We start from the raw sequence: 14188 nt of genomic DNA, 5'->3' as shown, positions 1-14188 counted from the left end.
AGCATGTCAAATGCTGTTTAAAATAAATTTTTATGCTACTTTTCTCGTAAAATAGCAATAATATTCCAACCGGGCAACGTTGTATTCATTCAAAGACTGAAAGAAAAAAATGGAGAAGTCTCGTGAACGCGCATCTCCAGTCTCACTGTCCCCAGGCTGACCACTTACAAACTTTGCTCCTATACTTTGCCCAGAGACAGCAGACACCCCATTCCACTTTCTGGCGGCTTTAGAGAGCCAATGGAAGCCTTAGAAAGTGTCACGTTACAGCACAGATGCTGTAATGTTGATAGAGATGCAACAGATGGACAACAAATTGTCAGACAGGGCACTTCCTGTATGGAATCTTTTCAGGTTTTGGCCTGCCATATGAGTTCTGTTATACTCACAGACACCATTCAAACAGTTTAAGAAACTTTAGAGTGTTTTCTATCCAAATCTACTAATTATATGCATATTCTAGTTTCTGGGCAGAAGTAGTAACCAGATTAAATCGGGTACGTTTTTTATCCGGCCGTGAAAATACTGCCCCCTATACCACATTTTTTACATTTTACATTTTAGTCATTTAGCAGACGCTCTTATCCAGAGCGACTTACAGTAGTGAATGCATACATTTCATTTCATGCATTTAAAAAAAAAATATATATATATATATATGTTTTTTTTGTACTGGCCCACCGTGGGAATCGAACCCACAACTCTGGCGTTGCACACACCATGCTGGCGTTGCAAACACCATGCTCTACCAACTGAGCCACAGGTTAAAAACCCCTATTGTGTATTCCTGCGCCTGTCTCCAAAATCCTTTATACCAGTGTGACATAATAATCAACCATTGAGAGAGACAGTGGGAATGGCCCATACGACGACGCTGCGACTGGTCCGTCCGGTGCTGCAGCTTCAGCAGCAGCAACGGGTCCGTTCGAAGACGCTGCGTCAGCAGCTACAACTGGCCCGTCCGAATGCCACCACAACCGGTCCGTCCGACGCCGCCGCAACTTTGGCAGCGGTAACTGGCCCGTCCAAAGACGACGCAACTTCGGCAGCTGCATCAGGTCCTGATTGACCGGTGTCATTGCGCATCGGGGGTACTGTCACGGATCCCTCTGGAACATTCACTGCTCACACCTGGCCCCTATTCTCACTGATTAGCATGTTCCCTCTGTCTTTGTTGGTTGTTGTTCCCATGTCTGTTGGTGGTGTGAGTACCTATGCGTTGATGCAGCTGTTATGCTGCATGCTATATATATTGTGTGTTATGGGTATCGTCCCATGGCGTTCAACGAGGTTTACCCTCGCTATTTTGTTTGGGTAAAGCCCAGTGTTTTTGTATATGTGTTTGTTTTGGGTGTATTAAAAACCCCTATTGTGTATTCCTGCGTCTGTCTCCAAAATTCTTTATACCAGCGTGACAGTTGGCTTGCACTAGCTAGCAGGCTGCTAGCTAGCCCCACCTGGTTACTGACTATATACATGCTAGCTAGTAATAGCTAGTTGAAGTAAGTTAGTCCCTCAACCTGCTACAAGATGAAGCTGCCCGGCCAGAGCTACCTGCTGCAGAAAGGCCAGATTTCTCCATTACTTTCTGAAGCCAATTTAGCTAGATCTTCTGTCAGCTGACAGTGTTTATTGACTGAATAATAATGAACAGCAGATATTGTAAATGGTTACCTATCTGGCACTTTTCATAGCTAACTTAGCTATTGCTTACACATACAACAATATCCAATCAAGCAATAGTCAGAGCTGACGTGTGCATGTGTTTGTGTTTCCCACAGTTGTGTCTAGTTGGCTGGATGTCCTTTGGGTGGTGGACCATTCTTGATACACATGGGAAACTTAAGCATAAGAATCCTAGCAGCATTGCTGTTCTTGACACAAACAGGTGTCCCTGGCACCTACTACCATACCCCGTTCAAAGGCACTTAAATGTTTTTTCTTGCCCATTCACCCTCTGGATGGCACACATACATAACCCATGTCTCAAGGTTTAAAAATCGTTAACAATGAGAGTTTCTTCAACCAATCCCATCTACACCCATCTATCCACTCTTATGGGTGTTTTCTGTTAAGAGAATGTGTTTCTTGTTAAAAGGATAAATCGCACTTAAGGAAGTAAGCCAAGACACTATGTGTAATCCTGGGATTAAGTGTGCTTATTGGTATAATTCTATAATGGCCTATAGTTATCTGTACTTAATCCTATAATGGCCCGTAGTAATATTATAGTCCGATAATGGCATGTAGCAATCTTATAATTACTTATAGTAATCTGCCCTTATTACTTTCTGGAAATAATGTACAGACGCGCCACTATAATTGATCCTAGGAAATAGACGGGAGGGGAAACCCCGCCTAGAGGAAAGAACTTAGATTTGGAAACAATAGTGGAGTAAAGCCGAGGGGATATGGTTATTAGCATAAAGTGGAGGGACTATGAAACTTGTATAAGCATGAAACTGTATAAAAGGAGTGGACTGAGACTGAGTCCGGCAGTTGGTTTATGGGCCAGCTCGGCTTGATACTTTGTAATAAAGTCTATTTGAATTCACAAGTTCTGGTATCTGAGAAATATGATTGAGCGAATATTTCCACGACACTCTCTCCCCCCACACCCACATCCCTCCATCTGTCAACGGTCAGTAAAAATCACACTTGAACATTGAATTAAACTGATTTAATCAAAGGGCAGTTGAACAAGAGTGAGCAAAGTTTAGTATGAGGGGGATAAAGTAGTTGACTTGGCAGCCTGTCAGCATGGGATTGGTGCCAACAGAAAAACAACTTCCCCTAATGTATCCTGGAGAGAAAGAGGAGAGTGAGCTAATACCCCACGACATGAGAGAAATGGAGAGACACACTTTGAAAGCATCATGCTTAACAGGAAGTGTAAATTAGAGTCTTTCTTTGAAGGATGGGGAAGGAGAGGAGGGACTCAGGTGAAGTCCAAGAATACTAATATAATTAAAGTGGAAATTTCAGCCTTTTTAAACCTTGAATACACTACAAGTTTGCATTTCCTGCTGTGCAGGACATTTCCTGCAACAACAGGGTGATCCTACACCTGTATACATTCAGAGAAGTAGGCCAATTATCACAGCAATAGTCGTGTTCACAACTGAAGAGTATAGCCTACATCTGCCTTTAGTAGGAAAATATGTTGGTTTAGTATACCCATACCAATTAAAAGGGTTATTTTAACTTACTGTATTGGCTGATGTAACTACATGAAGTTCATGATGATCAGCTCAGATGCCATACTGTGCTTTTCTCCTGCGGGAACATTCAGAACACACACACTATAGCATGTGTCAAAGTCATACCATGGAGGGCCGAGTGTCTGCAAGTTCTCTCCTCCCTTGTACTTGATTGATGAATTAAGGTCACTAATTATTAAAGAACTCCCCTCACCTGGTTGTCTAGGTCTTAATTTAAAGGAAAGAAACTAAAACTGCAGACACTAGGCCCTCCACGGTATGAGTTGGACACCCCTGGTCTATAGCTTGATTGGATATTGTTGTATGTGTAAGCAATTGATAAGTTAGCTATGCAAACTTCCAGATATGTAACCATTTACAGTAACTGTGGTTCATTATTTCTCAGTCAATTAACACCATCAGCTGACAGAAGATCTAGCTAAGTATTCTACATAAAGTAATGGAGAAATCTTACCTTTCGGCAGCAGGTAGCTCTAGTCGGGCAGCTTCATCAAGTTGATATGATATGGATTTGACGTTTAAAATTAAGAAGCTAAGATTTAAAGTTGTCTTTTTCTACAGAAACAGATCGTGCCTTTCTCTAAGCAGTAGGAAGCAGATTATTCAGTGAACCTTTATCTGTTCTTGATTATTGTGATATTATTTATTAAAGTGCATCTGATGCTACTCTTAAACCTTTGGATGCCATCTACCATCGTGCCCTTTGTTTTGTTACAGGTGACACTTTTGATATTCATCACTGCATCTTGTATCGAAAGGTTGGCTGGACTTCGCTAAAGACCCGTAGAGCTCTATATTACTCCCTTTTTGTTTACAAGGCCCTACTTCATAAACTTCCATCTTCTCTAACTTTGCTGTTGAAGTATAGACACCTGAGTTGCCTAACCCGTTCACAGGATTGGTAGGAAACTCTTGAGTTTCCTATGGTCTCCACCGAGCTAGTCCGCTTTTAGTTTTAATCCACCGTATTGCTGGAACAAAATTCTAAATATATTTCATCTTGATATTCTGGCGCCCTTCGGGCAATTTAAAGTATTAATGGGGGACTTATTTGTGGAAGAATGTAACTGTTTTTCTGGGTGATTTGGGATGTTTTATTTGTGCTTCCCATGACTGTGTTTTTGTATTTTAATGTGTGTTTACTGTAGGTCACAGGAGGTTGGTGGCACCTTAATTGGAGAGAATGGGCTCGTGGTAACGCCTGGAGCGGAATTGGTGGAATGTTTTCAAATACTTCAAACACATGGTTCCATGTGTTTGATGTCATTCCATTATTATGAGCTGTCCTCCCCTCAGCAGCCTTCACTTTTGTACAACATTTACAACATTAACAATGTCTACACTGTATTTCTGATCAATTTGATGTTTTTTTAAATGGGCAAAAGAGGTGCTTTTCTTTCAAAAACAAGGACATTTCTAAGTGACCCCAAACTTTAGAACGGTAGTGTATATTTTGTACATTGATGGCAAACTGATATCTGCCACTTATTAATGCCAAAATAACATGCAAAATGGTGAGGCTTTTTTCCTAAACAGGTGGGGCTCAAAACAACGCCGTCCAACATACTGTACCTCTTACTGTACCTTTCTTGAAACACAATGTAATACACAGTCCTATCCAGTAGATGGAGTCATTACACAGAGAGATAAGACTTTGGGTCACTAGCTTTTCAATATGTTTACAAAATATTTGCTTTCAGGAAATACTTACATCACTACAAATAATTTTGTGTACCCTGGGGGATGATATTGCGCCAAGCACCATAACCAAACATGCTTAAATCTATCAAAAATATGTGCTACTTCCAGTAAGACAGAGAGACATCAGGGATTGTAACATACATGGCTCCGGGATTGTAACAAACATGGCTCTCTGGGGACATGCTGTTGGAGTCGATACAGCCACCGGGATTCTTTATTCGTCGCGCCGACAGGAATGAACCTCTCTCTGGGAAGAAGAAGGGCGGGGGTGTATGTTTCATGATGAATGGCTCATGGTGTAATTGTAACAACATAGAACTCAATTCCTTCTCAATTCCTTCTGTTCACCTGACCTAGAATTCCTTACAATCAAATGCTGACCGTATTATCTCCCAAGATAATTATTGTCGGTTATTGTCTTGCATACAAGGCCCTCCACTGCCCTCCGTTCGGCAAATCTGACCACTACTCCATTTTGCTTCTCCCCTCCTATAGGCAGAAACTCAAACACGATGTACCCGTGACAATGACCATTCAACGCTGGTCTGACCAACTGGAATCCATGCTTCAAGATTGTTTGATCATTCGGACTGGGACATGTTCAGGGTAGCCTCAGAGAATAATATAGATTTATATGCTGAGTCGGTGAGTGAGTTGATAAGGATGTGCATAGGAAATGTTGGACCCACTGTGACTATTAAAACCTACCCTAACCAGAAACCGTGGATAGATGGCAGCATTCGCGCAAAACTGAAAGTGCGAACCACCATGAGGTAGGAAACAACATCCCCACTTTGCCGATCCTCAACATTGGAGCCCCACAAGGGTGCATGCTCAGCCCCCTCCTGTACTAGCCGTTCACCTGTGACTGCGTGGCCATGCACGCTTCCAACTCGATCATCAAGTTTGCAGATGACACAACAGTAGTAGGCTTGATCACCATCAATGACGAGACAACCTATTGGGAGGAGGTGAGGGCACTCAGAGGTGGTGTCAGGAAAACAACCTCTCATTGTCAACAAAACAAAGGAGATGATCGTGGATTTCAGGAAACAGGAGAGGGAGCACCCCCCTATCCACATCGACGGGACAGCAGTGGAGAAGGTGGAAAGATTTAAATTCCTCGGCGTACACATCATGGACACACTGAAATGGTCCACCCACACAGACAGTGTGGTGAAGAATGCGCAACAGCGCCTCTTCAATCTCAGGAGGCTGTTCAACCTCAGGAGGCTGAAGATGTTTGTCACTTAATACCCTCACAAACTTTTACAGATGCACAATCGAGAGCATCCTGTCGGGCTGTATCACCGCCTGGTATGGCAACTGCACTGCCCACAACCGCAGGGCCCTCCAGAGAGTAGTGCGGTCTGCACAACACATCACCGGGGGCAAACTACCTGCCCTACAGGACAGCTACAGCACTCGATGTCACAGGAAGGCTAAAAATATCATCAAGGACAAAACCCACCTCAGCCACTGCCTGTTCACCCCGCTAGAATCCAGAAGGCGAGGTCAGTACAGGCGCATCAAAGCTGGGACAGAGGGACTGAATAATAGCTTCTATCTCAAGGCCATCAGACTGTTAAACAGCCATCACTAACACAGAGAGGCTGCTGCCTACTTACAGACTTGAAATCATTGCCCACTCCAACAAATTGATCACTTGTCACTTTATTGATGCCACTTTAATAATGATGTCAGAGGAAGGCACTAAAAATTGTCAAAAACTCTAGCCACCCTAGTCATAGACTGTTCTCTCTGCTACCACACGGCAAGCGGTACCGGAGTGCCAAGTCGAGGTCCAAAAGGCTTCTTAACAGCTTCTACCCACAAACCCTAAGACTCCTGAAGAGCTAATCAAAGGGCTACCCAGACCCTTCTTTTACGCTGCTGCTATTCTCTGTTTATAATCTATACATAGTCACTCTAACTCTACCTACATGTACAAATTAACTCAATTACCTCGACCTACCGGTGCCCCCACACATTGACACATTGACGCTTGTTATTTTACTGCTTCGGTTTAATTATTTGTTACTTTTATTTTCTTCTTATTTTTTACTTAACACTTATTTATTTTCTTTTTTTTTCGGAACATCTTAAAGCATTGTTGGTTAAGGGCTTGTAAGTGAGCATTTGACTGTAAGGTTGTATTCGGCGCAGGTGACAAATAAAATTTGATTTGATTTGTATTTTATACCATCTATTGCATCTTGCCTGTGCCTCTCTGTCATTGCTCATCCATATATTTATATGTACATATTCTTATTCCATCCCTTTACTTAGATTTGTGTGTATTAGGTAGTTGTTGTGGAATTGTTAGATTACTTGTTGATATTGCTGCACTGTCGGAACTAGAAGCACAAGCATTTCGCTACCCTCGCAATAACACCTGCTAACCATGTGTATGTGACCAATACAATTTTATTTGATTTTAAGGCTAGAGAAGAACATCAACTTCCAGTAATATATTGCTCCTGGGTACATGGGGATAGCGCATACAACTACACCTGTGTCACGTCCTGACCAGCAGAGGGAGTAGTGGTGTAGTATTTTGGTCAGGATGTGGCAGAAGAAGTCTGTATGGGTTGTCTAGTATGTCTGTTTCTGGGTTAGTCTTGTGACTCCGGATCAGGAACAGCTGGGGATCGTTGTTCCTGATTGGGAGTCATATATTTAGGAGTATGTTTGTCACTTGGGTGTGGGTGGTTGTGCTAACACTGCTAGTCTTTTGGTTGTAGTAAGCATGTTAGCCTGTCGTGAGTTTCGTGTTATTGGTTTCCTGTGTATACTTTGCTTTGATTTATTCTTCCTTACATTAAAAGATGAGTATCCTCATTCTGCCTGCAGTTTGGTCCATTCAACACGGCTTCAACAATTATGACAACATGTGAGGACATGTCAACATCTTATCTCTTACTCCAGCATCAGAAACATGGGATTTTCTTCAGAAGTTCAAAGAGGGTCCCTTCTTTCTTTTTCTCTTTCTCTTTCTGTTTTTTCCTTCTTTCTTCCATTTTTAGCTGTATGGCTGCACTAAAACTATGCTACAGATGTTTGAATATTGCCCGGGTGCATCTTCTGCAGGTACTTTGAGATGTTTTCATTTCTGTCAGCAGCTGCCATGGGGGCTTTATGGTTGAATAAAGAAAATGCATAATTCTCACCGTGGCTACAGGCACACATCGACATGTTGTTTATTGAGAAATGTTCCTTTTTTAAATGGTTTGATTGTGAATGCGTTATGAGAACATTTGTATGACTGCAATCACTGTCTGAGATAAATAAGGGAACATGTCTGTGTTTCCTTTTCCAGTTTATCTCATCAAAGCCTTCAATGACAATGAAACTTCAGGTGTAATGCCAGAGCCATTATATATCTCTGTATATGGTTCTGATTGGTGGTGGCATTTCAGTAATGGAAGATAATTGGTTTGCTCTTTACAAACTTCACAGTTTTTCAGTGGTCTTTCCTGTCAAGTTGCACACAGCAAACAATACAGTCCTGTGTACTAGGACCATCTTTTGCTCTCTTTTCTTTCATACATTTAAACATTTTATTTACCCCTTTTTCTCCCCAATTGGTAGTTACGGTCTTGTCCCATCGCTGCAACTCCCGTATGGACTCGGGAGATGAAGGTCGAGAGCCATGCATCCTCCAAAACACAACCCTGCCAAGCCACACTGCTTCTTGACACACTGCTCGCTTAACCCGGAAGTCAGCTGCACCAATGTGTCAGAGGAAACACTGCACCACTGGTGACCATGTCTGCATGCGCCCGGCCCACCACAGGAGTCGCTAGAGCACGATGGGACAAGGACATCCCAGCTGGCCAAACCCTCCCCTAACCCGGACGACGCTGGGCCAATTTTGCGCCGCTTCATGGATCTCCCGGTCTCGGACAGCTACGACACAGCCCAGGATCAAACCAGGTTCTGTAGTGACGCCTCAAGCACTGCAATGCAGTGTGTTAGACAGCTGCGCCACTCGGGAGGACCTTTTCATGCTCTTTTCTATAAATGTGGTCTATACTAAACCTACAGTAAAAACAGATGTCTCAGGATGTAACAGGCATTTTCCTCTATGATACAAACATTTGTTGTGAAATGGAAAAATGGCACTGCAGACATAATCTCTCGTGGACAGAATACGTAAACATAAATGGTACAAATGACGCAAAATTTTAGTTCTGGGTTAACTGAGATTACTGTGGACATAGCAACATTGATACAGTGCAGTGTAGGTACTGTATGTGTACTGTGTGGAATGTTTCCACACTCCTCAGATCACTTCCTTCACAAACATTACAAATTCCTCACGTGCAGATTATGTCACCTGTCTATTCATAATGGCAATGCACAAACATTACATTTCATGGACAAATTACAATCTATAGTTTTGTTGTATGATGAATTACTGTATGTTTGATTTTCTTACAATAGCAATACTGTAACATATTTTGGACTAAGTACACATAGCAGTACTAATACTAGGTACTGCATGTAGCCCATAAAATATTTGACTCTGAAGGCAATACTTTCTTTAGGACCACGAAGGCAATAATTCTGTTGACAGAAAAAAATACTCAAAGCTGCCCCACCTTGATACATTGCACAATATTGTCTTAAGCTCTCACCAATATACCTGGGCATTGCCTAGAGTGTCTTGAAATGTTTCCAAGAAATCAGATTTCAAACAATTAAGTGGTTGAGAGTACCAGTGCGAACGAGAGAGAGAGAGAGAGAGAGAGAGAGAGAGAGAGAGAGAGAGAGAGAGAGAGAGAGAGAGAGAGAGAGAGAGAGAGAGAGAGAGAGAGAGAGAGAGAGAGAGAGAGAGAGAGAGAGAGAGAGAGAGAGAGAGAGAGAGAGAGAGAGAGAGAGAACCTTGTGGGCAGGCTCTAGGTTTCCCTCTATTTAAAATGCAATCATCACCCTACTTGTCATCTGTGGGGCTTCTGTCTCTCTTGTCTGTGAACCATCTACTACACTACAACCATCACTTACTGGAACAGGCACAGTGACAGACAGGGTTAGCTACAGACCAGCCACCTGCCTCACACAGCTAGAGTACAAAACCAAACCAGCATACCTGAAAGAGGACATCTCCCAACCAAACTTTGAACAGACTTCAGAACTACAGTGAGGTCGCAGGACTAGGAGTGAAGAAGATGATTTCAACTATTATATTGATGGTGTCTCTCTATGGGCTCTCTCTGGCCCAAGGGGAAGGAATGGAGAGGATCCAAGAATGTAAAACCAGATGCTCCAAGGTAGGAAATCACTCTTCCTGTATCTTTCTGAGGAAACACTGTTTCTGTTTCAAACACTTCTCAAGTGTCTATGAGCAGCATAGCTGCTATCACTTTGAATACTACTGCTAATATTATTACTATTATTACTATTGCTTCTAAAAACTGACTATAGTTTAACTACAAACAGAGGATACTCTACTGTTAACAATAGTCAGAAGTTAGAGTAGTGTTTGTCATATCATGACCAATAGGTTGTAGTATCAGTGTATCATATTTACTCTCTTGCATATAATAGAACCTTGATATCACATTCCCCATATATTCTGAGCAACCATGGCAACCAAACAAAGTAAAGGATTATAATGATTCTGTAGAGTTGTTACACCATTAGAGTTTATCACTTCATTTAGCAGTGGCTCTGACTATACTCTGACTGAACTTTTACATTTAATACAGTGAAACACAGTGGCTGAGTGTAGAACATGAAGAGTTATCACTTAGGTGTGTTGACCATTTGAAACTTTAATATTGTGATGTAGTGTAAATATTACAAAACAACCCTATATCACCCACTGGATAGATTCTCAACTGGAGGTTGGAGACCCAAATTGGGTCGCGGGAGGCTTTGAAAGGGTAGCTGGGTTTAAAAAAAATCTTTATATAATATATTTATATGAAATAAATACTTAAGGGTAGCTGGGTTTAAAAAAAATCTTTATATAATATATTTATATGAAATAAATAATTTCCACTTTAAAATGTCAGACTTGTTTTGCCCAAACAAAAAATGTATCAACCGCTAAAAAAAATGTCCATGAATTATAATCCATCTAATAATTAAAATTTCCTGTTGCTGCAGGACTATTTTCCTGCTGTACTGTAGCAAACTGGGTCAAATTAAGATCTTACATCTGTATTAGCACCGCTAACAAATTTGGTTGATTTTGTGATCCCAACATTCATCATCAAGAATATGAGCTATAAAATAGTTATTTATGGTTGCTTGTCAATGTTATCTGGCTAACTCATTGATCCTGCTTTGAGTATACTCCTCTGTTAGCCTTGATACTTTCTGTCTATGTTTGCATCAGATGCTGATGGGAGGAGCTATAGGAGGACAGGCTCATTGCAATGGCTGGAATGGAATAAATGGAACACTATCAAACACATCAAACATATGGAAACCACATTTGACTCCGTTCCATTAATTCCATTCCATCCGATACAATGAGCCCATCCTCCTATATCAGACAAGTCCCGTGATGCTTGTGGGGGTTGTAGACCAAAACGAAGAACACCATCATGTTCATGAGAGTCTCATCATTCCATAGAGGGGTATTTCCATTCAGATGCTACACACGTTTTTGTGAGAATGACCGAGTTTCGGGATGTCTCATGGTCTGAAAAACACCACATAAGCACTGCCAACTTTCACAGCAGATGCTGGTCTCAGAAAATGTCGTATTATTATATTATGTAAATCTGTGCGACCTCCTTTAGTATGATATGTTACATTTCAAATGTTATGTATTAATTAGCAAATGTCCATCGACCATTTTGTATGATATGTTACGAATTACAATTTGCAAAATGTAAAATACTTTAGGAATTAGCAAAAAGTTCTATACGTTACTAATTTGCAAAACGTATGATATGTTACGAATTCTAGCTAGATGGCTAAAGTTAGCTAGTTGGCTCACGTTAGCTAGGCTAGGGTTGAGGGTTAGGGGTTAGAGTTTAGAAGTTAGGTTAAAGGGTTAGGGGAAGTGTTAGCTAACATGCTAAGTAAATTCAGCAAAAAAACAAACGTCTACACTTTAGCAGACGCTCTTATCCAGAGCAACTTACAGTAGTAAACGCATACATTTCATACATTTTTTTCTCCATACTGGTCCCCCGTGGGAATCGAACCCATAACCATGGTGTTGCAAACACCATGCTCTACCAACTGAGCCACACGAGACCAGTTGGTAGACATCCTCTCACTGTCAACTGTGTTTATTTTCAGCAAACTTAACATGTGTAAATATTTGTATGAGCATAAGACTCAACAACTGAGACATAAACTGAACAAGTTCCACAGACATGTGACTAACAGAAATTGAATAATGTGTCCCTGAAAAAAGGAGGGGTCAAAATCAAAAGTAACAGTCAGTATCTGGTGTGGCCACCAGCTGCATTAAGTACTGCAGTGCGTCTCCTCCTCATGGACTGCACCAGATTTGCCAGTTCTTGCTGTGAGATGTTACCCCACTCTTCCACCAAGGCACCTGCAAGTTCCCGGACATTTCTGTGGGGAATGGCCCTAGCCCTCACCCTCCGATCCAACAGGTCCCAGACGTGCTCAATGGGATTGAGATCCGGGCACTTCGCTGGCCATGGCAGAACACTGACATTCCTGTCTGCAAGTAATCACACACAGAACGAGCAGTATGGCTGGTGGCATTGTCATGCTGGAGGGTCATGTCAGGATGAGCCTGCAGGAAGGGTACCACATGAGGGAGGAGGATGTCTTAACCTGTAACGCACAGCGTTGAGATTGCCTGCAATGACAACACGCTCACTCAGATGCTGTGACACACCGCCCCAGACCATGACGGCCACTCCACCTCCAAATCAATCCCGCTCCAGAGTACAGGCCTCAGTGTAACGCTCATTCCTTCGACGATAAACGCGAATCCGAGACAAAACCTCGACTCGTCAGTGAAGAGCACTTTTTGCCAGTCCAGTCTTGTCCAGCGATGGTGGGTTTGTGCCCATAGGCATCGTTGTTGCCGGTGATGTCTGGTGAGGACCTGCCTTACAACAGGCCTACAAGCCCTCAGTCCAGCCTCTCTCAGCCTATTGCGGACAGTCTGAGCACTGATGGAGAGATTGTGCGTTACTGGTGTAACTCGGGCAGTTGTTGTTGCCATCCTGTACCTGTCCCACAGGTGTGATGTTCAGATGTACAGATCCTGTCCAGGTGTTGTTACACGTGGTCTGCCACTGCGAGGACAATCAGCTGTCCGTCCTGTCTCCCTGTAGTGCTGTCTTAGGCATCTCACAGTACGGACATTGCAATTTATTGCCCTGGCCACATCTGCAGTCCTCATGCCTCCTTCCATAATGCCTAAGGCACGTTCACGCAGATAAGCAGGGACCCAGGGCATCTTTCTTTTGGTGTTCTTCAGAGTCAGTAGAAAGGCCTCTTTAGTGTCTTAAGTTTTCATAACTGTGACCATAATTCCCTACCGTCTGTAAGCTGTTAGTGTCTTAACGACCATTTCACAGGTGCATGTTCATTAATTTTAATTCATTAATTAATGTTTATGGTTCATTGAACAAGCATGGGAAACAGTGTTTAAACCCTTTACAATGAAGATCTTTGAAGTTATTTTGATTTTTACAAATTATCTTTGAAAAACAGGGTCCTGAAAAAGGGACATTTCTTTTTTTGCTGAGTTTAGTTGCAAAGTTGCTAATGACCTAAAATGCAAAAGTTATCTGTGATCAGATTTGAACTCACAACCTTTGGGTTGCTAGACGTTCGCTGTTATACACACACACACCCATCCATCCTTCTCTTGTTTTTGCCTTAAGGAACCATCTGTCTTATTTAACCATACCAAATGTAACGTATCATACTAATTTGAGAGTCCCAGATTTCAGTTTACTATGTTACGTCTAGTTTATGAGACCAGGCTATCGGCAGGGGCTATAGATTGAGATGCAGTCCATGCAAAAAAACATATCTGTAGTTTAAACTGACCGATTTTGATGGGGATTTTTATTATTATGCTAATTGGATTTACATAAGTATTCAGACCCTTTGCTATGAGACTCAAAATTGAGCTCAGGTGCATCCTGTTTCCATTGATCATCCTTGAGACGTTTCTACAACTTGATTGGAGTACACCTGTGGCAAATTCAATTGATTGGACATGATTTGGAAAGGCACACACCTATCTATATAAGGTCCAACAGTTGACAGTCCATGCCAGAGCAAAAATCAAGCCATAAGGTCGAAGG

At 42.0% G+C, this 14188-nt stretch overlaps 1 protein-coding gene across 2 annotated transcripts in view; it reads left to right on the top strand.

Moving 5' to 3' along the window:
* The first annotated feature begins 9874 nt into the window (after window positions 1–9874).
* Window positions 9875–14188, top strand: part of il17rel (interleukin 17 receptor E-like) — a 47394-nt gene continuing 43080 nt past the window's right edge. For both annotated transcript variants that reach the window (XM_029742845.1, XM_029742843.1), the window contains exon 1: window positions 9875–10195. Coding sequence is in view for 1 of the 2 variants with exons in the window: in XM_029742843.1 (XP_029598703.1) it covers window positions 10094–10195 (102 nt within the window). In the remaining variant the exon portion in view is untranslated. The remainder of the gene's footprint in view (window positions 10196–14188) is intronic.

Source organism: Salmo trutta, chromosome 40, assembly GCF_901001165.1.
Source record: "Salmo trutta chromosome 40, fSalTru1.1, whole genome shotgun sequence".
NCBI classification, from domain to species: Eukaryota; Metazoa; Chordata; class Actinopteri; order Salmoniformes; family Salmonidae; genus Salmo; species Salmo trutta.
The sequence above is the reverse complement of the archived record's forward strand: the minus strand, read 5'-3'. Positions and strand labels throughout refer to the sequence as shown.